Below are 21,136 nucleotides of genomic sequence, written 5' to 3' on the forward strand. Positions count from 1 at the left end.
TATGGTAAATATATGTAGGAGCTTGATTTAAGACTGCATAACATTTCTAGGAAGAAACTGTTAACCATCTTGTTAGTGGTAAATAGATTTTTAAATCTTCAGTGTAGGTTGTTCCTAGAAATTTTTTAATTGTCATTTTGGTTCATTTAGTAACTTCTTTGCAGCTCAGCTGAGGATTTAGAACTCTGATTTAGCAAGTGCAGAGGATAACAAAGCAGATCTTTTGGAGAATGCAGGAAAGGGACTAGTCTAATTGATATCCAGTGTTTAAAACTATTTGTATACATTTTTATGTATATGTGCAAAGTGTCTGGTCTAGGTTTTGTAGAAAGGCAGATGTAGCTGGCATGAGAGGATTTTTTTGTTAGAAGCTCATACTACTACTGTGGCTGGAACACCTTCCCTTCAGAACACTATTTGAAAAAATTCATGAAACCTTCAGATCGTGCATATTACTGCATCTGCCTCCCCCGAGCTCATCAAAGTGGGTTATGTTAGAAAGTACGTTGTGACACTCTTCTTTGATACTTTCACGAGCATCACACCAGACTATCCGGGTACATTTCCCCTAACACTTACCTTAAAACAAACTGGACAATAGAGGGTTATAAAAATTCATTAAAGGGTATCTTGAGTTTAACGGGGGGGGGGGGAAGGCATTTGCTTGGGGCAAACAAAGGGTTTGGCTGAAAATATGTCTTGGTTCAGAAAAATCCGTAGAAAAACTGAGTATGCTGTAGAAATTCTCTCAACTTGAGGTATGCTTTTTTTTTTTTTTTTTAATGTAACCTGTTAGAGCTGGATAATGACAGTTTTTTAAGGGCAGTGTTGTCAGTTGTGGCATTTCTTCATTTACCTAAGTGAAACGAACAGTCTGAGGCGGATTTTTTTGTTCATTCTTGTTGATTCTGGTGAGTTGACTTTCCCATTCTTTTTCTCAAAACTAGGGAATATAAAACTCTTTCTATTTTGCAGTTGGTGTAATCAGATGTCCCATATGCCGCCAGGAGTGCAGACAGATAGACCTGGTGGATAACTACTTTGTAAAAGACACATCAGAAACGCCAAGTAGCTCTGATGAGAAATCGGAACAGGTATGTCATTTTCCCCCTTTTCAGAATTCACGTGCTGTTTTTGTTTCTATGCACATTAATGCTTTTCAGGGGAATGATGGAAATTTGTTTCCCTTTCTAGGTGTGTACAAGCTGTGAAGATAATGCCAGTGCTGTTGGGTTTTGTGTGGAATGTGGGGAATGGTTGTGCAAAACTTGCATAGAAGCTCATCAGCGAGTAAAATTTACTAAAGATCATATGATCAGAAAAAAAGAGGATGTATCTTCAGGTGAGTGTTTGGATATCACTTAGTCCTACCTGTAGTAAAACCTCTTTCTCTTTGGCATGTGTAAAAAGAGAATTATTTAGGTACCAACTAGTTGCCTGGCTTCCACAAACAGTTGGGAAAAGTTTAGTAAAGAGCTACCAGGGCAAAACTGGCAGGTCTCAAAATAGAGGAAGACACTAAGTTTTAAGCTAAAACGGCTTATTCGCTAATACTTTATACAATTTGAAATGTCCAAGTGCAGAAGAGACAGGATGAGACCATGATCTTTGGAAAGGATTAAGATCATTTGTTAATAATCCCTTTATTTTATTTTATTTAGTAGAATAAACTATATGGAAGGGTTGAAATCTGCAGAGTATTGACATATTGGTAATTGGATCTATTGGCCAAGAGAATGTAATTATACAGTCTGCTATACTCAGTTATAAGGAGCAATTATACTTCTCACAGTGGAAAAGTATACACAGATAAAATTATATTCTTACTCAATGTAATGATATTGTTGCATTGGTACTGCAAAGTAAATGAGGAATTTTAATGCATGTTAACCATAATCTCTCTTTTTTTGGTTAGCAAAAATTTATCTGTGAAGTGTGTGCACAGTTTTAGATACGCAGTTTTATTAGAAGTTGACTCTTAAATTATCATTTGACTGCATAGCATTTTAAATCTACTGAAGTAGTGTAGAAAATGTTCTCAAAACAGTTAAAAAATAACTGGATTTTAGTTTAGATTTACTTTGTAAATGAGATTAAGTTATGATTGAAAACCTGTAGGTTCTACATAATCTGGATGTATCACAAAGGTTGATCATACCAAGGATGAGAGATCTTGATGTCTTACTCTCTATTAATTTAAAATAACTAAGAGCTTCTCTTGTGCCATCTCAAAAGAATAGCACTGCACAGTTTTCTGCCAAAGCTTTTGTCAAAATCATATTAATAGTTAAAATGTTTACTATTGAACTTACTTCCTTTAGTCAAAGATCTTGTTTCACTTGTTCTGAGAAACTTCATCTTGAGAGAGACTTTTCTTTGTCTTATTGGGTACTGTTTCATAAAAATCCTACATATTTAAGTTTAAACTTCTTGGTCCTAATAGGAGATAACCCATTAAGATGTAATCAAATGACAGGCTATTATGAAGAATTAGAAATGCTTTTCATTAAGAATGCTATACTGTGACTATCGAGGGGATAATATAGCCCCATTTAACCTTCAGTAACCTGACTGGAGAGCTGCAGAAAAATGACTGTTCTGATACAGTAAACTTTATACAAAAAATTCAGATTGGTATTTATGAAGCATGAATCCAAGTCATATAGTCAGCGTGGCAAGTATTTAGCCTTCCTTTGACCTACCTGACAGACGCTGATCCCTAGTAATTCTCCTGATTGTAGGGAATGACTATTCATTATGTGCTCAGAAGAGCTTGTTCCTTGCTTGCTTGTTAGACTGTAAGATGCCTTGGAGACTTTACGTTTCCTTTAATAAGTGTCAGCTTTAGATTCATGAGCTCTCTTTCTTTACAATAACTTGCATGATACAACAGACTTCAGAAATACTTGAGAATACCAGGAAGACAATCATATTTACTTGTTTTAAGCCTTACCTGCTTTATTTTCCAAAAGCTATTTCCCTTGCTGCCCAGCTCGAACAAGCTTAATTAGAAGATGTTGTGGCAATTTTTAGAACTGTTCTTTGACATTATCTTTTATTTGCTTAGGTGGAAAAGCTATCCCGTTTAGCAGGAGTTGAAGTGACTGTAACAGTGGTAATACTGTTGTTCACTTTGCAATTACTAATGCAGTTGCTTATGACGTACTGTAGTTTATAAAGGTTTTGAAGCACTAGTTTAGAAAATCTATAGGTGTTCAACAGTATAGAAATTTAAGAGACATTTGATCATGCTTCAGTATGTCAGAGGTGAAATTGAATGCAATTTAATCGTTTAGCAGTTGTACACAATTCTAGTGGTTGTGTAGAAACAGTTCTTGCATTCTTACAAGGTGCCAGTGTCTTTTCAGCATTTCTGATAGGGAGAAGAATTCCTCTTTCCCTCTGAATATAATAAAACTGGAAACAGCTGTAAATCACTGGCACTGAAAATATTTTAATGAACATATTTACAGTACCTTTAGACTGAGAATAGGTCTATAGTTAGCTTTATCTGAATTCTTGGTTGTTACTTAGCTTTGTGATTAGCAATGTTGTTCTTCAGATTGTCTTGAACTTTATTTTAAAATACAAAAATGATTTGTTTTTAACAACAGAGGCCGTGGGAGCATCTGGTCAACGTCCAGTCTTCTGTCCTGTCCACAAACAAGAGCAGTTAAAACTTTTCTGTGAAACATGTGACAGGCTGACCTGCAGAGACTGTCAGTTACTGGAACACAAAGAACACAGGTATGTATACTACCTTGTCTTTACTCTTGTGGTGTACTTCCTCGGCAAAAGAAATGACATTGATTTCACACAGCTGTGCCATTAAGTACAGTTGTATTTACTCCTCAGACTGAAATGCTCCCTTGGGAAGGAGAGCCTGTGTCGGGTGCTGAAAGCAGTAAGAGTGATAACTGGCTGAGCTATGTCAGGCAGCTTAGATCAGATTCAGAGCAACATGGTCTGATACGATTTAGTGTGATTAATGTGTTAACTTGCCTGGCATTTGTTGGTGCTGTCACTTGACTGAGGATGCAAATAAAACACTTAAATGGAAATTGCTACAGCCCTGAACACCAGGTGTTTTAAAAAAGCAAAGGGGATGCAGTGAGTCACAGATGAGGTAATTTCTTAGAGAATGTATTTTATTATGTAACAGTCCTTCAGTGTAGGGTAAATTCTGTAAAACAAAGCTATAAGTTTTGCATTGTAGATTATTCCCCTGTACTAGGAAAATACGTTAAAGTTGTCTGCTTGGGTAGTTGACTGAAAGTTGCATCATTCCAAATGAAAAGAAGTTATGGGTCCTGTGTTTCAGGAGCTTGCTTTTCTCCTAGTAGCTAGAAAAAAATTTGAACCTCTTAAGATACCTTAAAACTTTTTCCTCTTCATCAGCTCTGTAATATAGTTCTTTGAATGTTTGGAAAAGTATAATAGGTAGTTTTGCAGTGTTACATATTTATACCACAGGTTCTCTATTACAATTTGTCAGCTGCTCTAGCGCTGTTTTTTCTGGTCAGTCTCTAAATAACACTTTCCTGTAAATGTGCTTGACAATATATTGCAATACTGAATTTAGCATTTTTTCCAGAATTTTGAGTACACTCAGATTACTAGAGCAGCCTAACGGAGAACCTTTAGCTTCTAAATTAGAACTATTAAAATATTAAAAACTTTGAATATTTTCACTCTGTTCCTTCATAGGCTTGATCATAAATATCCTAAAAACACACTTGTCCAGAAAGCTTGGCCTATTAGAATATGTTAGCTACCTTTTTCTAGCCACTTTCTTTGCATCTGTCTGCTGTGTGCTTGATGCTAACTGGTTAACAATCCATAAATAGATGTATCTTGTTCTCTTCCAATATGAGAAGAGTGTACTTTGCTGTTAGGATGCTTTGTTGCAGATGAATATTCCTTAAAAAATTTTCTATGTGCTGATGTAAATTACAGATGATTAGGGTGGTTGCTTCTTCTGTCATGAAGTAAAACTGAGATTTTTATGAAGCTTGGTAAAACACTGAAGGAAAATCATGCCAGGTGGAAACAAGAATTGATTTTAATCTCCTGTTTATTTATCATCTGTAATCCTAATCCTCTGCAACAAAGGAAGATGTTGAATGAAAGATGTTCAAAGGAAGATGGTGATTCTGTGAATCACCACTTCAGTAGCAGCATGGCACACTGTTACATTCAGAACTTCAGATGAAAGAATTGCTGGTGATTCTGTAGAAAGCTGTCATTGTCTTTTAGCAGCCTGAGCGTGTGAGAATCAGCTAGTTTAGGTAGTTTCCAGTCCACTTACTCTGGAAACTAGAAATAAAATATGATAAAAAGTATTTTTGCCATAGCAAGAGTTCTGGCACAATTTCAGCAGTGCTAGATAAATACAGTGATATTTTTGTTTGTTTTTTGTCCCCACCAAAGTAGAATTCTGTTTTTAAAGTTCATGGAAATCTTCAGGTTTTCTTCAAATATTTAAATTTTTGTGTTTTTTTTCCTGATCTAATGTTAACACAATCATCTGTCAAACTCTGAAGTTTCTGGTGTGTCTCTTTTCTCTGGTGTTCCTTAGCTTGCTATCCCATGAAGTGATGCATTGCATAGTCTCCCTGTGTACTTGAAATTCATAAGTGACACCTAAAGGTTCAGTCTTCTGGACATTTACAAAGTATTTTATTAGTTCTGACACACTTTGCACGTTGATCTGGATATGTGTAACTTGAATTTTCTATATTTCTATCATATTTTTGTCAAGCTTTTAGTGGGAAATACAGTTTCACCTGTAAACTGGAAACCCTTAGCTTTAGCACATTGCTCCTTAGCAATTGATATTTTCTCTTGTGTGTTGAAAAGGTATCAATTTCTGGAAGAAGCTTTTCAGAACCAGAAGGGTGCAATTGAGAACCTGTTGGCCAAACTTCTTGAAAAGAAGAATTATGTAAATTTTGCAGCTACCCAAGTTCAGAATAGGTAAGTACCCCAAAATAATTAATGTTACTGTTGTGTTATCCACTTAGTGAATCATGTTAAGACAAACAAATGAGGGGACTACAAAAATACTTAAATTTTAGTTGATTCTGTAGCTTTAGTTATGCTAGACTTAAATACATTTGGAATTTTTTCTTCTCTACAATACTGTACTTCTATAGGACATTTTTATAAGAAATAAATGTTAAAGATGATGTCTTTCAAGGCAACTTTGAGTAGAGTCAAAGGTGTGACATATTTACCGCAGTTTAAAAAACAAAAAAAAGGCAAACCAAACCCCTGCGATGGTTCCTGCTAAATTCAAGTCTGGATGATGGAAGTTTTGGCCATAAAACAAACCCTTCTTCAGATATTCCTATGTTTTATGTGAAGGCCTCTCTGTTGTTCGCTAACTGTGTAACAAAAACTTATTTTAAAATTTAATAGGTTTTTTTTTTTTTTTTAATTAGGCTAGCAAAACTTACTACCTGAAGGGAAGACAAGTTTTTTCCCTAGGTAGTTTGATTTAAAAATTCAACAGTTAGCTTATATTCAGGGACATCTTTTGGGGTTAATATGGTAACGTGACAGTGTGGTGTGGGAGCCCTCTTATTGATGAAGGAGCACAGATATGCTCCATGCAGCCTGAAGTTTGAATATGGACACAGTGAGAGCATGTGATCACTGCTGGTTTTTCAACTGTTCATGAAGTTGCGGTGTGCTGGAGATCAGGGAATTCCGCTGTGATTCTTGGCAGTCTTCTGAGCCTTCTGCAGTCTTAAGTCATTTGCAAAGTGACAGATCATCTGGAGGTAGCAGGAAATGTACGAAAGGCATAAGGAGAAGTTTTTGTGCAAATTCTTAACTCCTAGTGGTAGTATATGCATAAAAAAGTAACAGTTGTGAGTCTAGGAAGACAAACGATGTGACAGGGGCAAATGTGTGAAGATGGAAGCAATCAAAACAGAAACTGTTCTGTGCTGATTCCACATGGAACTCATTCAGTGAACCCAAAAGAAGACGCTTGTAAATTAGGAGAACAAGCTGTAGAATTCATACATACCTGAAGAAGAGACAGAAACCCAGTTACATGGGAAATCATTAAACTGTGAAAGCTCAAGAAATATCAGAAAACTTTCTGTGACAAGAAATCAAGGCCAGTAATGGTTGGTGCTTATGAATAAAGCATTGTAATGGTTTCTGCCTATGGCGAAGTACTTCACTCTGCAAAGGTCTGACTTCTAGATTCACCGAAAACTCAGTGAATTCCTGCAGTATGTGGTTGGATTATGTAAAGATCATGATTATCAGCTGAGCCAAATGGGTAGTGCAGGTGTGATACCAGTTTACTTTGACATGTTATCCAATTACACCATTGAAGAGAGGGGCAGAATATCAATCATCATAAAAACCTCGGGGAATGAAAAGATGTGTATTACAATAATGTTGGCAGTGTTAGCAGATGGTTTGAAATTGCCACCGTATGTGATCCTGAAGTGTAAAACAATTTTGAAGGAAGAGCTGCCTACTGGAATAATTGTTAGGTGCCAAAACCAAGGATGGATGCCTACTGACTTAATGAAGGATGTGTTGAATGTTTTTGGAGTAGGAGACCAGGTGTGCTGTTACAAGAAGGACATTTGTCCTAGATGCTTTTAAAGGGCATCTGGCACCAGCAGTGAAGACCATCGTAGAGAAGTGAGTATTGGTCTTGTGGTCATACATCACAAGTTCAGATGCTTGATGTAGTAACAAGCCCCTAAAGAACATTTTAAGGCTTTACGCTCAGACTGGATGTTGGCAGGGATTGTGCTCTGACTCCTACAAACAAAGCAAAGAATCCTGATGCAATACTACATTGTCATTGGATTGAGACAGCACTGGGATCTGATAAATCCAGAATTTGCAATGGAGTTTAAGAAATGCTGTATTTCAAATTCTGTGGACAGAACTGAAGATGATTTATTTGAGTCTGAAGAAGTTGAGAATAGTGAAGACACTAAAAGTGAAGAAAGTGACAGTGAAAATGAAGTGTGAGGTGTAAAAATTGAAAGGGAATTGCAATAAAGCACAAGAGAAGAGTGTAGACTAACATTAAGCAGATCATTGGTGAAAAGCTAATACCCATATTGTATATTTATTACAGGTATGTAATAAACTTTGTTTTAAACGTTTTTGGGGGGCAGTGGAGGAGTTCGTCTTAAATTCAGGGTTGTCTTCCTTTCTAGTTAATATATAGTAGCATAAAAGTTTAAGGCACTGTAAGTAAATTCTTCATAGTGAAAGAGAATTAATATGGAGATAATTAAATATACACATATATATACACACATATGCACATGTGTATGCACACCCATAGGTGATCTTTGCTCTGTGTGTGCATATGTGTGTGTGTGCAAATGTGTATATATAGATAAAATGTATAAATCACAAGGACTGATTCGTATTATTTCAAGTAAATAATTGATTTTAATTGAGGTATCAGCTTGATCTGAGACTATTAATTTTTTTTACCCAAACTGAAATTTTAGATGGCTTCCTCTGAAACAGTTGATTAATAACCATTTTTATGTTAGAAATGAAACAGGCTATCAATTTTGCATTTATCAAAACTTCATCAATACAGAAATTGCTCCTTCACTCTTCAAGGGTGGGAAGATGCCTGCGGTGTTTAGTATTTGGCGGCATAGTATGAAGTGACTGCCTGACAATACATTTCTCTTTTTTTAGGATAAAAGAAGTAAATGAAACTAACAAACGAGTAGAACAGGAAATCAAAGTGGCTATATTCACCCTCATCAATGAAATCAATAAAAAGGGAAAATCTCTCTTACAGCAGCTTGAGGTACAGTTAAGATATAAAAAAAAAATAGTGTTGTTCACTGTTTCAAATCCCCTATTAAGAACTCACATTCTGTATTTGAGAACAGTTTGCTCGGTGTGACTGTAGGTGTTGCAATACTGATATTGTCCAGGAGTGGTGTATCCTTGGAGTTAAGTCTCCTGTTTATCCCTTAGACTAAGGCCTATGGCTCCTCTAGTTTTTATGTCCATGCCTGATTCATTCAAAATCAGGCTCATCAGAAAGGAGTGTATGAAAATCTCCTTGCCTCATTCTTTTTGCCAGATTTCTATGTTATCACATACCTCTCAGAGGCCTGTACAATCTAGTCCTTTCCTTAAAAAATTTTTTTTAAGTTCACACATATATGTTAGCATTGTTACATTTGAGCTACTTGCTTTTGAGTCCTCCTGATAACCTTAACTAGAAGCTTTTCTTCAGAGTGCAAACTCTTAGAGACAGGTCTGTATACTTAGTCTTGAGCAACAATAAGTTGATGCAGTAGGTTTGATACAACTTTACATCATTCTTTGTTCTGTAGGCTTTGTTAGGCAGTTAAAATCAGTTTCCCCTCTTTTGCTTATGCAGAGTGGTGGCAGCAAAAAGGGGATGTTTGCTAGTTTTGAAAAGGTTGTTCTTCTGTGCTTTCTCTTAATCCAGTTTGAGTTTCAAGTTATATTTACATGATCATTTTAATATAATATATGTCCATTCTGCTTTTGAAGGAAGAGATCTGTGCTTATTCCTACCTTCCCCACTGTGCAGACATGAGGATTTTTGCAGCTGCTTAGAGAGCCAGACTGGAAATTGATCTTGATGAAAACTTTGCTTAAATTATTTTCAGCTGAGCAGACTTATTCATCCAGGGCTCTGTGCCATGAGGAAGCTATTGCCTCAGGAAAGGATGGGACAGCAGCACAGTCTTTCTAGATATTAAGTGAGCATGTAGTTTATTATCACATGTGCAGCCTGCAGCTGGGACCTGAAATGGCCTGCGCTGTGCAGTAGTGCTTGAATGGCTATAACACAATATAGACAGATCTTCATGTTCATAATCTCTGTCTGCTGTGGAAGGTTTATTTCTTCAGTTCATATGATGACATGCCGTGTTGCCATCTTGTAAATGCAACTTGCTGCACTGTTTTATGATGGGTTCCTACTCACCTTTGGAGAAAGAAAAAATAATGGCCAAACTCAAGGAATGGTTGGGTTTGGGCAGAATAGATTCTTTTTAGCATGGGGAGGGAACTAGAGCTTTGTCCCAAACAATTTTTTTTTATTGTGGTTATTTTTGAAAGGCACCAATATATATCTATCTAAAATGTTACGAGTAGGTTCTGCTGGAATAATGTTCTTGCCTGCTCTAACAAGTTCAGAGAATTTTATGCAGGGAAAGGGCAGGGAAGCTGACAGGCTAGTATTAGTTTTCATTCCTAATATAATCGTATGTCAGGTTGGCTGCTTTGCTGTTAAGACTGTGGTGATCCTAATGGTGGTTGTTGGTATTTGTGTCTTTAGCCACTTTCAGAATTGATGCTAACTTGTAACAAATACTGACTTTTTAAGTACAACTAGGTATTGGATTCAAAGGCATGATATTGTCTTCCATATCTGTACATAAAGGTGTAATGCTGGTATTTTAAGTTGTATAGGTTAACATCTTAAAGGAGTCAGTGACTTTAGATATACTTCCCCAATAGCATATTCTGAATAAATAATAGTCTCCGACTTTTATTCAAATCTGTGTAAAATTTAACTTATGATTACATTTTGGCTCTTCTGAAGAGAGGAAATCTGTCATAAGAAGTTAATTCATAGGACGTTGCTAGTCTGCCATAATGTGATTTTAAAATTTAATTACTCAGAAGAGATTTCTTCTGGTTAAGGAACAGTTATTTGGCAATGAAATAGGCACAGAGCACTCCTGGAAGAAAAAAGGTATTTGATCAGGAGTGAACTAAAGAACTTGAAATTATACAAGCAACTGAATTTTGGCTTTTCTTGATTTCCTAGCATTGTTGCAACCCAAAAAAATTGCTCTGAGCATTTTTTTTTTCTTTTAGTGAAATTGTTACAGCTGCCCAATCAGGTATTGTTGTTTGAATGCTGAGGTTTCAGTACTGCAACCTGATTTTCTACTGCAAGATTTACAGCTGGCAAGTTGTCAAAGACTGAAAGCTTCTCAGAGAAGGGACTGCTGGGTCTATCTGCTATGTTCAGGAGGTGGTTAGTGACAGTTTCTGTTGGGAGAGGAGGTTGGGGTTGTTCAGAGTGCCTGGGCCACCTCTGTTGCTGTCTCTCTCCCAGCGGCTGCTCTGCAGCTTTTGTGGCAGCTGCAGGAATGCCAGGGCACCATGCAGCGCTGAGCTGGCAGCGTGGCTGCGCCCTAGTCTGCGACACTCCCCCAGTTCTCTATCATGCTGCTATGCTCTGGCAACATGAGGAAGAGTGAGTTGGTGTCATTTTAGTAGTTGAGAATTTCCTGGGACAAAGCAAAGGCTCTTATTTGACCCCGCTGTTTTCTCTACACTCTAACACCTCCTGGAAGAATTATGGAGTGGACGTAGTTTACGCGATGGTTCTAGCCATTCTGAATATAAACATTGGTATAGGCAGCTTTGCTTGTGACATTTTTTCTTTTGCTTTGTAAGAACTGTGATAGTGGTTTACATTTTCTTTTTAAATCTGAAGCCCCCATTGTAATAAGTTTTCATTTCTTTGTAGAATGTAACAAAGGAGAGACAGATGAAGTTAATACAACAACAAAATGACATCACTGGTCTTTCGCGGCAAGTGAAGCATGTGATGAACTTTACTAATTGGGCTATTGCAAGTGGCAGCAGTACTGCTTTGCTATATAGTAAACGGCTGGTAAGGAAAGATCCTCTAACTTGTCTGTGCAGTAGAAAAAATACTTAGTCAAAAGAATTTCTTAGGTATCATGTAGCTTCACTAGATTCTATCCAAGGAAAAGACAATGACTTGTTCATGCTTCATTTAAAAAACCCTGTAATAATGGAATAAATTTGCCAATTTGTACAACATTTTTATTTGTAAATTAAGGACTTAGAGTTTTGTCATAAAAGGGCTGTGGTTCAGCTCTATAAAGACACCTCAGTGTTTAACTTGAGTCACTGCAGAAATAGTATTACTGTGTAAGAGTACTTTCTTAATCCTCTGAGTTCATTAAAAAAATTAGTTGTATGATAGATTATTTTTTTGGTGAATTGGGTGCTTTCCAGGATACTCGCCAAACTGGCTATTGAAAGTCATTGTTGGTGGTCCAGCAGTCTAAACTAGCTGGACAAAATGCACACTTTTTAACATTCTCATTCTTTGTTTTGTTGTCATCAACAGTCTTGTTTTTGCTTTCCATTAGATAACGTTCCAGCTGCGTCATATTTTAAAGGCACGTTGTGATCCTGTCCCAGCTGCCAATGGAGCAATACGCTTCCATTGTGATCCTACGTTCTGGGCAAAGAACGTCGTCAATTTAGGTAAGGAAATTGTGTATGTACATTCTGTGTTACTTGAAAGACTAGGTAGGGTTAGAGATATTCATCAAAGATGAGTGCAATACATACATTAATGTAGAAGAGCAAAACTCTCTTGTTGAGATAACCCATCCAGTGTTCTTTCTATTAGCAAAGCTTTCTCCAGAGAAGTTTTGGTTCCTAAAGGAATAGTTCTGTTAGCCTTTTTTTCCATCTTTTACCCTGGTTGAAATAGTTGAGGTATAACTCATTTGTACTAAATGAGTGCTTCTGGAATGAGCTTTTTTGGCAAGTAAATGGCTCTCCCCATTAAAAGCAGTTTTGCCTATCAGGTGCCTATTTAGCTACAAATGGAATAGTACTAGATGTCTTAAGATGTTTGAAATGGCATGAAAAACCATAATTAAATGAACTGTTGATTTGAGCTAAGTTCATGGCTCCAAGCCAGTCTGTGCCATTGCTGGCAAGGTATGTGAATTAATAAACAATTTTTAAATAGTTTGATGTTCTAAGATGCCTGACACTTTCATAACAGTAAAGAAAAACAAAGCCCTTAATAGGAGATAAGCTGCTGTTCTTGTGTGTGTGTTGCTGTTGCTTGCAACTGCCATACAGTAGATTACAGCACTGTATCTGTAACTTTTTGCATCTTCAGTCTTCTTTCTCAGCGCTCCCACTTACTCCTTCTCTGCCCCAAGGCATGAGTTGCCAGAGGAGTTTGTAATAGTTTTGATAACAGATGATAGCTGGAGGAGTTGTTCTGTATGAGTACTTAATGATCGCTGAGATCACTGGGCTTTTAGAGTTATGATTACAGTGCGTAGCTGACTTGTTAGATGCACTAATAAGGTGTGCTCATGTAAGGAAGTTAAGTGCTTAATTACATAACCTCGTTATTATGGGCTTGTCTTGCAGGAGTGCAGTGTCACAGTTTTTTTCATATTAATCACCTAATTATTTATGCTTTTCAAGGGGCAGCTTTTGAATGAGAGAAGAAAGGGAGATGAGTTAGAGTGGGGAGAGTGCAGCGGGACAGAGGTATCTATGTTAGCACCTGCTTGTGAACTTTTCTGTTGAAAAAAAAAATCTATTAGAAAGCTAGCATTAAGAACATCAGCTGTTCCTGATGGTTTTGTGTGTAGTCACTTGCTCCAAGTCCACCAGCCAGGTTTTGATGTTCCTGTCCTTAGTCAAGGAGGTTTATGTGCACAGTAAACAAACTTTTCATTGTGTAAATGATGGTTAAAATTGACACTCTTCCTTCATGGACGGTCCCTCAAACAATTTTTGCGAGTGTGGTTAGTCTCAGAGTTTAGTCAGTAAGGAAGAAGCGAGGCTTTCAGAGCAGAGCTTCAAACATTGTTTGACTAGAAACCAGGGAGGAAGATAGCTATATAGGAAACAGCACAGAAACTAACCATCTACCATATTAAAAAAGAGGAATTTAAACTCCATTTTAAATTTACTTTACATTTCAAATGATCTGAGTTGTCATGAGATAATTCCATTAACTGTGCTCTGTGGGATGAGGTAGAGCTATATTCAGGTCCTAATGGGTACATGTTTGAAGTCAAAAATCGTCATTTTACCTTTGGCTCAAAAAAGCAAACAAGCATTTGATGGACACTAGAAAGGTTACTGTTGGCTGTGGAACCTGGTAAAGACTTGAAAATCAATTTGTTAGTTATTTTTTGAGGTAGGTGAGCTGAAATTATACCGGAGTGCTGATTTATAATGCTTTCTAATGGTACATTTTCTCTAACTATCAGTCAAGGCTCAAGCCTGCTTAGAGTGCATTCTTAGTGGCTTGGACAGTGTTCCAGGGCCTTTTAAAAATAGGACTGGAGATAGCTAGAGAGGCAGTATGGTCCATCCTGGTGTATCAAGGCAGGGCTTGCTGTAGCAGTGTTATTTCTGACATGTTTTTGCAACCTGTTCTTGGAGTCCTTCGGTGATGGGACCTTCTCCACTGTCCCCAAATATCTTTTCCCAGGCTTTGCTATCCTTACCTATAGAAAATTTTTTCTCAACATGGATTTTCTTTTATGACTTCCTTATTTCTTCCCTATTTCTTGTCCTGTCCATTCGTTAAGAACATGAAGAACAAGCATGTCTGTCTTGTTATCCTTTAGGCTATGCAGTTCCAGTTCTTTCAGTCTTTCCTCACAGATCCTGTTTTTAGTTTTTTGATTCTTGTTCTTCTCTGGATTTTTTTTTTTTTTAACTTCTCTCATGTATGGTTATGGAGACTTCAAAAGAAAATTTTAAACTTAATTTGCTTTGTTACTGCCTCTGAGGAAACTGAATTAGAAACATTTGAATATTCTTCATTTGTCAGCCTGTGAATGAAGGTGGAGATGTAACTGTTCACTAGCTAGTTCTTTTTTGTTTTATTCTTCAGGTAACCTTGTTATTGAAAACAAACCAACTCCTAGTTACACTCCTAATGTAGTAGTTGGACAAGCTCCCCCAGGAACAAACCATATCAACAAAACTCCAGGACAAATAAATCTAGCACAGCTGCGACTTCAGCATATGCAGCAGCAGGTGTATGCACAAAAACATCAGCAACTGCAGCAGATGAGGATGGGACAGCCGGCTGGGTCAGTTCCCAGGCAAACAGGTCCTCAAATCTTACAGCAGCAGGCAAGTTTCTTGTATGCTCTTACTTCACATTTCACCATAACACTGAGACTTAAAATTGCCCTGTCAAATATAAACTGACAAAGCAGTTTATAAACTTGAAAATCTTATGAAATTTGACATGCTTTAAGTATGACAGCTATTGGCTTTTCTTGATGTTACGTAATTAGTAAACCTACTACTGTGGAGAGAGATTGGCTTCTTTTTTCCATGTTAAAAGCAAGAATTTTAAAAAACAAAAACCCTTGCAGCCTCCCAGGTTGATCAGCATGCAGACCATGCAGAGGGGTAACATGAACTGTGGGGCTTTCCAAGCACATCAGATGAGAATGGCTCAGAATGCTGCTCGTATACCAGGAATACCACGCCACAATGGACCACAATACTCCATGATGCAACCGCACCTCCAAAGACAAGTATATCCTGTGTACACGCTTCATTTGTGCCATTGTGCCAAACTTTCATTAAAATAGATGATACCTCCAGCTTTAAATGTGTTTATCTGTAACACTTACAGTTCACAGCTACACACTTTTATATATTTTTTCATGTTGCATACTGTACTGTGAGATTGTTGCTCAATTAAAAAAATTCAAGCTTTAAAAATGAAAAACAGTTTTAGTATTTGTATTGTATTTTAGTCCTGGGAAACAAAACATTTCCATTTTTCATTTTTCAATGGCATTCGGTTTTGGGGTTTCTTAAGGAATAATCAGGAATAGTAAAGTTCAAAGTGATGTAATTTGGGGGTTTTAATGAAACCAAATTCTACAGTGTTTTTTAAATTCAAACCTGAAGCATGATGCAGGACTTTGCTTACCATTAAAAATAAAGATTTCCGACAATTAATGTGATTGGAAAATCAGAAAGATTTTTTTTAATACTTTGAACTGTAACTCTGTTCTAAAAATGTTTATACATAGACATGTGGACTCTAAAGTTATCTTTGAAGGAAATCATTATGCTAAGAAAATATAACTATACAAGAAAATAATTTGATGGAAGAATGGGACAAATCGATACTGTATATCTAAACTTCTAGCCATATAAAATGCTTTTTCTTCCCAAGTAAATCTAAATAGCAGTTGCTTCACATTCAGTGCTATCAGGTTATGTTTATGCAAAAGTGAATTTATATCTTCCGAAAAAATTACAAAGTTTTTGTTGAGGACTATCATCTAATATAAGTTTTGCAGTTTTGTGTGCAGAATGGCTTTCTGCTTTGTCTCTAATGCAATCGTGGTCTCTTCTCTTTTCCTACAGCATTCTAACCCTGGGCATGCGGGGCCTTTTCCAGTTGTTTCTGTGCACAACAACACTATTAACCCAACCAGTCCTACTACAGCAACAATGGCAAATGCAAACCGTGGTCCAACAAGTCCATCTGTCACAGCAATTGAACTCATTCCCTCTGTAACAAACCCAGAGAATTTACCTTCCCTGCCGGATATCCCACCCATCCAGGTCAGTGGAGTTGATCAGGCACTTATGCTGTAGGTGAAGTAATGATCTGCTTTCCTTTCTGTATCTTTTCTTATTTGGATATCATTATTTTTCTGTGGAGTGCTGTAGTTATTTATTGTTTACTGTCAAAGAAGAATTAAAATCTATAGTCCTTGCCTTGGACATGCAACTCCTTTGGCAGTATAGGTCCGACCTGCTCAGCCTGTTCTAAGCTTTAAATTAAACAGCATTTAATGGCTGTCATATAGTAAAAACTGATACTTAAATTAGTCAACCCTAACTACTGTGTTCACTTCCTTTCTTCCACAAGTCTGTCATGTGGGAACGTATCACTAGAATTGTTGAATTGTTATGTCTTTCAAATGCTCTGAATCATCATTTATTCAGAGTTAAAGTTGCCTGATGCTTCTCTGTTCATGTGGAATGTTGCTAAACGTAACAGTCAAACCCAGGACATACAGAGGAAAGGTATACTACTCCCCTCCTTTTCTCTCTCCTCTCCCTTTCTCTATGCCACGATACTGTGACTGTAGTTATTTTCATCTTGTATTTAAGAGGCCATGCTTGCATTAGCATTGGATTCTAGAAGGTGCTGCAGAGCACTCCAAAAACTGGCCTTCATGTTTCATCTTTAGCCCTGGTTGTGGTGTCTGCCTGGAAATTCTTGCTTCTGCAGAGTTTGACAGTTCCTGCTTCTGTAGCTTTCACTTTATCTGCACACCAGTTTGGTACTCACTGACTTGGAACTGCCGACCGTCTCCCATATTCTCTTCTGAGAGAGGAAGTGGGTACTGCGCACAAGCTGAGGTAGATTTTGATGAAGTCAAGATAATTTGGAGAGGTCAGAAGCATAATTTAATTTATGGGTAGAGGCAAAGAAAGTAACAGTAATAAAAATTTTTCTGTAAGAGTGTTTTGGGGGTGAGGGAGGGGAGGATGATGGCTTCATCTTGAGAACATGATGATTATGTTGAAATTTCCAGTGCTAACACTGTTGTGCTAGTAAGCACAGGAAATTTGAGCATGATACAGGAATCACCTTAGAAACAAAACCTAAATTTCATCAAGGCTGCTGGTCTGCTGTAATACCAGTAACAACTTTGTAATTCTTAATCTTAGAAGAATGGTGTTCAAGGGTTATGCTTTCACTTTCTGCTTGAGTTTGCAGGTAATTTGATAAGAATAGGCAAAAGGAAAAGATTGCATCTCTGAATGTGATTGATCTGTAGTGCTGAAGCTTTGTTAGTCATTATAGCAAAGCATTAATATAACTGGTTAAGACTGATTCAGCTGTACATGTCTAAAGTTTATTATGTAACAGGTTAGAAGGAGTTGTTAGTGGGATAGCCTTAAACATAAATGCAACTTCTAGGTGCATTGAAAGTGCATAATTCTATATCGGTATGATTTTTTTTATACCTGTTCATGTAATAGCTGTTACAGATTTTAATTGATGAAACAGTTTGATAGGAAATTATTCATTGTTCAAAGTGCTGACAGTGTCATAAAAACTTACTTTAAATAAAATATATTTCAAAGACATTATTTACAGTTATGCTATCTTCTTCCAGTTGATAGTTTTAAGTAGTTAAAGTAATAGGGTACCTGTTTCCTTGTTTTTAATAGATATTAAAATCTGTGTAAGAAATGGATGGGGCAAAAAGATTTCATGTCATGCTAAGATAAAAAAAAAAGTTCATGTTTTCCCTTAATATCTTTATTGTGGAATAACTGTTGCAACATTAGTAATCTAGTAGTTCATATGACTAACACCATTCAGTATGACTAATGCACTGAAATCTGAAAACCAAGAAGTCTGGAATGACCAAAAGGAGGTGCAGCCTATGACCATACTGGAAGAATTCAGAAATATAGGAACTTTTGAAAATCTTAGTTTGATATATTTATGACTGTGGATTTCTATTTTTGAAAAAGATTGATCTCTCTATGAAACTGATGATGATGTTTGCTGATGCCCTGAATCCTTGAAAGGATAATGAACAATTTCAGTAAAGATACCGATCACAGTGTGAAGATGTGAAACTATTAACAAACTTCAATTAGACTTTGCTGATTCAGACTTTTTGGGTTTTGTTTTTTAGCTTGAAGATGCTGGTTCAAGCAATTTAGATAACCTCCTAAGTAGATATATTTCGGGCAGCCACCTACCCCCGCAACCTACAAGTACCATGAATCCCTCCCCAGGACCTTCAGCGCTATCTCCAGGGTCATCAGGTAAATGGGGAAGAGTATGATGGGTATCGCTAATCTTCAAGTTGAAGATAATACCTACTGATTCCTGCCATAAGAATAATGATATTTTGTTAGTTTAAAAAATATTTTTTTTTCGAAAATAAGTTCTTGCAGGAATTTATATTTTACCTTCCTTCAGAAATATCTTCATAGTAACAAACTGCCTGCACATGAATGCAGTATTTCAGATATGTGTATAGATTGATACGTCTGTGCTATGATACTGTTTGACTTATGTTACCAGAATCCATTTTCTTTTTTGTGCATCAGAGAATGTGGTTCAGTTACTGCCCAAATGATGACTGTCTAGACCATTCTGAGGTTCAGGAAGTAAGTTTGCTGAATATCAGTGAATAGCTTAATTAGTCACAGAAATATCTATACCCAAAGATCATTTGAACAAGGTCGTTCTAAGTACAGCCAATTTGGAATAGACTTTTCATTATGCATCTGAACAAATTAAATCACCAATATACCTGATATTCAGTTATATAAATATTCAAATGTCTATTTCCATTAGTAAGAAGCTGATTTCAGCCATTTGGTATGCATGTTTCCCTTGGTCTTCTCTCTGCAATATTCTGTGAGTGAATGCTTGTAGCAATGAAACTTAGTTTGTTTCCCAAAACTTGCCTGCAAAACATATCCACATTATTGGTGGAGATCAGTGGATAAAATTTGAGGACTTATGGGTGGAAGGCTACGGCACTATTTGGATTAAGTGCAATAATTATTGGGACTTGTTAAACAATAGCTTGTCATCTGTTTTTATTTAATGTAGCGTGCTAGATCTTTGTTCTGATCAAATGACTGAGAGGGCAGCTGATTTGTGTGAACTATTAGGATATTCCAGCAGCAGCACTTTTGGTGTTACTCAATACTAGTCATATTTATTTTATTGTGCTTTTAACAGTTTGTACCAAGTCAACTTCTACACTTCTTTTCAGGTTTATCCAACTCTCACACTCCTGTGAGGCCACCTAGTACCTCCAGCACAGGTAGCAGAGGAAGGTGAGTATGTTACAGTCAATACTGTCAGGCTGAAAAATCAAAGATGGAAAATTCAAAAATAAATTGGCAGCAGCTCAATAGAGCTTTGTTGTAACTGTGACCAAGTAATTGAAGAAGCCTTACATGTAGGAGATTTTTTTTTAATATGACTCCCCACTGTCTTGTGGAATTAAGCTGTCTTCTAAATGTTTGGACATGCTTTACCTTTGCAATGTTTAACTTTTTTATTCTAATGAGCTTTCGTGTTATTTATGTGCTGGTATCTTTCTAGCTGTGGCTCCTCAGGCAGAACTGCTGAGAAAACTAGCATGAACTTCAAGTCTGATCAAGTGAAAGTCAAGCAGGAGCCAGGGACAGAGGAAGAGATGTGCAGTTTCTCAGGAACAGTAAAACAGGAAAAAACAGAGGATGGCAGAAGGAGTGCTTGCATGGTAAAGTTAGTTTGTGAAACAGTATGTTATGGTGTTCCTACTAGCATGTATGAGAATTTGGAAATCATAAAGCAGTTCTACTTTTAAGCCTCATATTCTATTAACAACTCTGAAGATTGAAAGGTATTTTGGTCCCTGGTAGTGTGTCTGAACTTTTAAGTGTGGGTCAGCTTCAGTGGTGAGCTTTATTTTTGTAGCACTACTAAGGCTGCTAATTATTTAGGGTTTTGTGACATAGGTACCAATAAGCTGGAAACAGGACTTGGACAATTGCTTGCTAGCTTATGTCAAACAAATGAGCATTAAATGATGTCTCTCTTGTTAATTTGGACAGGATTTGAACCAATAACATAGATGCAAAAGGCACCCGGTCCTTGTAAATTTTACATACTGTCATGCATAATTGAGTGTTGAAAGTAGTCCAGTAGAAAAAAGTTAGAACTTAATCTCAGTTTGGCCCATGTTTAGGACATGATCATATTCTTTTACTATGCTCTGCTAGACACAGGATAGTGCCATGTAAATTTTATCTTTAACTGTTCAAATAAAATACCCCCAACAGTGTGGTTTGTTGCTGTTTTTAATCCCTAGCTAATGAAACCTGTAAATAATCCATTGTTAGCAGGAATTATTGAACGCTCATATCTATGTAATTACACTCAGAAATCTTCCAGTCAGTCAGGATTTCTCATGCCAGAGCAGGCCTGTCATTGGCACTTTCACAGTTCTTTAAAATATTTATGCAAGTGAATATTTCAGTGCTTCTCAGCTCTGTTTGATTTAATGGGATTGTTTACTGGGAGCAGGGTGAAAAACTTAAGGATTTTTCCTAGTGACAGTGGAGGTATGTATTGATATTTTATTGGTGTGCTGGGATTAAAAGTTTGTTCATCATGCTACATATTAGAAATGAGTCTGTCCTTCAAAGGACAGACTTGTGAAAAAGTATTTTTCTATATTGTATGCAACTCCACTGTTCAGAATGATTTGCCAGTTATTTTGGGAAATGCCTATAGTGCCAGTAA

General features: G+C 36.8%; 1 protein-coding gene across 1 annotated transcript in view; it reads left to right on the top strand.

Moving 5' to 3' along the window:
• TRIM33 (tripartite motif containing 33) overlaps positions 1 to 21,136 on the top strand; it is a gene marked incomplete at its 5' end in the record, with an annotated part of 43,606 nt that overhangs the window by 12,443 nt on the left and 10,027 nt on the right. The window contains 13 exons of the mRNA XM_026077238.1: positions 976 to 1,094; positions 1,195 to 1,342; positions 3,615 to 3,747; positions 5,860 to 5,976; positions 8,704 to 8,818; positions 11,540 to 11,686; positions 12,195 to 12,312; positions 14,711 to 14,955; positions 15,204 to 15,368; positions 16,216 to 16,416; positions 18,519 to 18,651; positions 19,617 to 19,680; positions 19,952 to 20,111. Of these exons, the coding sequence (XP_025933023.1) occupies positions 976 to 1,094; positions 1,195 to 1,342; positions 3,615 to 3,747; positions 5,860 to 5,976; positions 8,704 to 8,818; positions 11,540 to 11,686; positions 12,195 to 12,312; positions 14,711 to 14,955; positions 15,204 to 15,368; positions 16,216 to 16,416; positions 18,519 to 18,651; positions 19,617 to 19,680; positions 19,952 to 20,111 (1,865 nt within the window). The remainder of the gene's footprint in view (positions 1 to 975; positions 1,095 to 1,194; positions 1,343 to 3,614; positions 3,748 to 5,859; positions 5,977 to 8,703; positions 8,819 to 11,539; positions 11,687 to 12,194; positions 12,313 to 14,710; positions 14,956 to 15,203; positions 15,369 to 16,215; positions 16,417 to 18,518; positions 18,652 to 19,616; positions 19,681 to 19,951; positions 20,112 to 21,136) is intronic.

The sequence above is a fragment of the Apteryx rowi genome, unplaced genomic scaffold (assembly GCF_003343035.1).
Source record: "Apteryx rowi isolate R43461 unplaced genomic scaffold, aptRow1 scaffold_45, whole genome shotgun sequence".
NCBI lineage: Eukaryota > Metazoa > Chordata > Aves > Apterygiformes > Apterygidae > Apteryx > Apteryx rowi.